The sequence below is a fragment of the Cyclopterus lumpus genome, chromosome 14 (assembly GCF_009769545.1).
Source record: "Cyclopterus lumpus isolate fCycLum1 chromosome 14, fCycLum1.pri, whole genome shotgun sequence".
In the NCBI taxonomy this organism is placed as follows: Eukaryota; Metazoa; Chordata; class Actinopteri; order Perciformes; family Cyclopteridae; genus Cyclopterus; species Cyclopterus lumpus.
Genome location: NC_046979.1, coordinates 844,984 through 847,957, shown reverse-complemented (window position 1 = coordinate 847,957; position 2,974 = coordinate 844,984). Strand labels below are relative to the sequence as shown.

General features: G+C 35.8%; 1 protein-coding gene across 1 annotated transcript; it reads right to left on the bottom strand.

The window, feature by feature from the left end:
- Positions 1 to 1,030: 1,030 nt before the first annotated feature.
- Positions 1,031 to 1,978, bottom strand: LOC117742663 (olfactory receptor 146-like). Its single transcript, XM_034550228.1, has one exon. The coding sequence runs from the start codon at positions 1,973 to 1,975 to the stop codon at positions 1,031 to 1,033; it is 945 nt and encodes a 314-aa protein (XP_034406119.1). The 5' UTR covers positions 1,976 to 1,978.
- Between the last annotated feature and the right edge of the window lie 996 nt (positions 1,979 to 2,974).

The window sequence follows — 2,974 nt, the reverse complement described above, 5'->3', positions numbered from 1 at the left end:
TGAAAACAGGTTTCAGACTACTTGTTGTCAGACTGAAAACTCAACCCTGCTCCTCTGTAATATCAGAATGTTGTCTATTTTCTTTCACATGAATAACATATATGATTTGTGTAAATAATTTGCATTTGCCCAGATTTAGAAGAACTCTTTCAACTGCCTAATTCAAGATGGCATCCTCAGAGTCATTCGGTCTGAAGTCAGAACCTTTTCAAACTAATCTGCAAACCATTTTATTCACCGTAGTAGTTTCCCTCGTTTATTTGAGTTGTTTCCATCCTCAGCCCAGTGCTAGTGAGAGCTGACAAGATCACTATCGTGGAGCAAACACCCAGGCTCCCTTTTCTTTGTTCCTGGAGACTTTAAATCATATATTTATATAAATATATATATATATATGTGTGTGTGTGTATGTATATATATATACTGTATATATGTGTGTATATATATGTGTATATATATATATATATATATGTATGTATATATATATATGTATATACATGTGTGTATATATGTATATATTTATGTATATATTTGTATGTATATATATGTGTGTATATATGTGTATATATATGTATATATATGTGTGTGTGTATATATGTATGTGTATATGTGTATATATATGTGTATATATATATCTATATATATAGATATATATATAGATATATGATGTATGTATGAATGTATATGTATATATATACACACACACACAGCTCATAATTGTGTGCATAACATATTTCAGGGAAATAGCATCATCTTTGTAATGGACTCACAATCGATCCAGTGTTGCCTACACATAATGTGGCCTGGAGGGATCCAGCCCCGTGAACCTGGAAAAGACAAACTGGTCCAGATAATGGCTGGTTGCAGTGTGCCAAAGATAATTTTATTTTAACATTTCTGTCAACATATACATCAAACTTAAAACACCAAAACATATTTTAAATACAATGTGGAAACTTTGGTTAAATGTGTTTTTCTCAATCTGAACCTATTTTGTCTTGAAGTTTAAACACTATCTTTAGTTCTCAACTCAGAATAACGGCATAACTGGTTTGGATCTAAACAATTTTGACAAGGATTTGCAGATTTCTGCAGACTGCACACCATAAATAATGGGGTTGAGGCTGCCAGGGATGATATGAAACAGAATGGCAGAAAGCTTCCTGTAGTCTGAGTACTGAGGGAAGCGATGCAGAATAATGACAATAAACCCACTGATCAACATGATCAGAAACACAACCAGATGAGTGCTGCAGGTCTTCAAGGCTTTACTGTTCAAAGACTTGCTATTACTGGTGAGACAGACGACTGTAATCTTTGTATAAGTGATAACCATGCTGCCGATAGAACATGTGAACAGGACCACGGTGAAAGTGAGGCCATAGACATTATTAATAAACACGCTCTCACAGGAGAGTTTAAACAGTGAGGCATTGTCACAGTAAGGGCTTTCAATCAAAGTCCTACATCGGTTCAGTCGTATGGTCAGACCGAGTAGAATCCCCACCAATACAAGGGGCACTCCCCAGGCAGACACCGTCAGCTTCATCACCATTTTGTTGGTCATTATGGAAGCATAGCGCAGAGGATTACTGATGGCCACATATCTGTCAAAGGCCATAATCATTAGCACAGTGTGAGCAGTGGTACCAAACATGTGTGAGGTGAACGCTTGAGCCACACATTCATAATAACTGATGAAGCGCTCAGAGGAAGGCTTCATCATGTCTATAAGCAAACGGGGCATCAAAATAGAATTTCCAAGGATGTCGTTAAAGGGCAAGTTGCAGAAAAGGAGATACATGGGCTGGTGAAGGTTCTTGTCAATGAAAATCAGAATAGCAATGCCAATGTTCAAAAGCATTATAAAAATGTAGGCGAAAAAGAAAAAGAGAAAGACGGGGTAGAGAGTGTCCTTTGAGACATTCAGTCCCTCCAGATGGAGGGTGAGGCTGTTGAATGTGTAGTTATCCATCAACCTGAAAGGACAAATAACACTTTACAAATACCCACAAGCAATATAATCAATGTGTTTTACTGGAAAAGGCCCTTTAACAAAAAATATGAAATAAAGTTACAAATAATTGCAAATAATTCCGATCAAAAATGTTCATGGTTCATTTTAGAGAGAGACTGGCCTGTTTCGTAATACCTGCTGGAAGTCTTCTGGTTCATCCGTCTGTAGGCTGTGTTTCTGTTGGTAGCCAACACCCAACAAAGTTCTCCAACTCGATTGCAGTTTAATAGTCGCGGTTCAATTCTCAGTGGAAAATGTGTTATCAAGTGATGATTTACAAGCAACCCTTTCTTGGCCATTTGAGAGAACTGTCCAGTAAATCAATGTTGTGACTTTACATCACACCAACACGGAGCAGTTTTCACCTATATGTGAAATGTAGTTTTTCGGAAATACATTATTTTATCCTTTTATTTTTTTTAATTAAATTCATAACAAATTAAACAGTACACAATATGTTCAAATCCAATGTTTTCTTTGAAAAGTGTGTTATTTTTTAAAGGATTGTGCAAAAAAATACTTTTAGTTTCTAGTTTGACTTTAGTTTCATAGTTCCTGGTAATCTTTGGTCAAAAGGGGCTTTCGTTGTAACCAAATGTCTTTCTCAACTACCAAATTAATTCGTATTCCCAATAAATGTATAGTTTAGTACAGTTCATCCATACCCTCACATATTGCAAGGTTGTTTGGAGTGCAAGTCAATCCACCATTTTCCTTTTCTTACAGAAAAGATTTGTCAGACTACTTGTAGTAGTCCGATTGAACACCCATTTTCTTCCACATACTGTATATAACAACCATTCCAGGAGAGACTTCATTAGAATTGAACAAAAATTTATTACACATGCATACAATTTGAATAATGAAAAATGTTTGTAGATTTTACTCCAAACTGAAGTAGGATAATCGAGGGGTAGTGATGCTGAGGTCAGATAAGGCAGAATTCCCCCAAAAGAG

What these genes read in the sequence shown, in the direction of transcription:
- LOC117742663 (XM_034550228.1), bottom strand. Translation starts at nt 1,975, where the DNA reads ATGGATAACTACACATTCAACAGCCTCACCCTCCATCTGGAGGGACTG.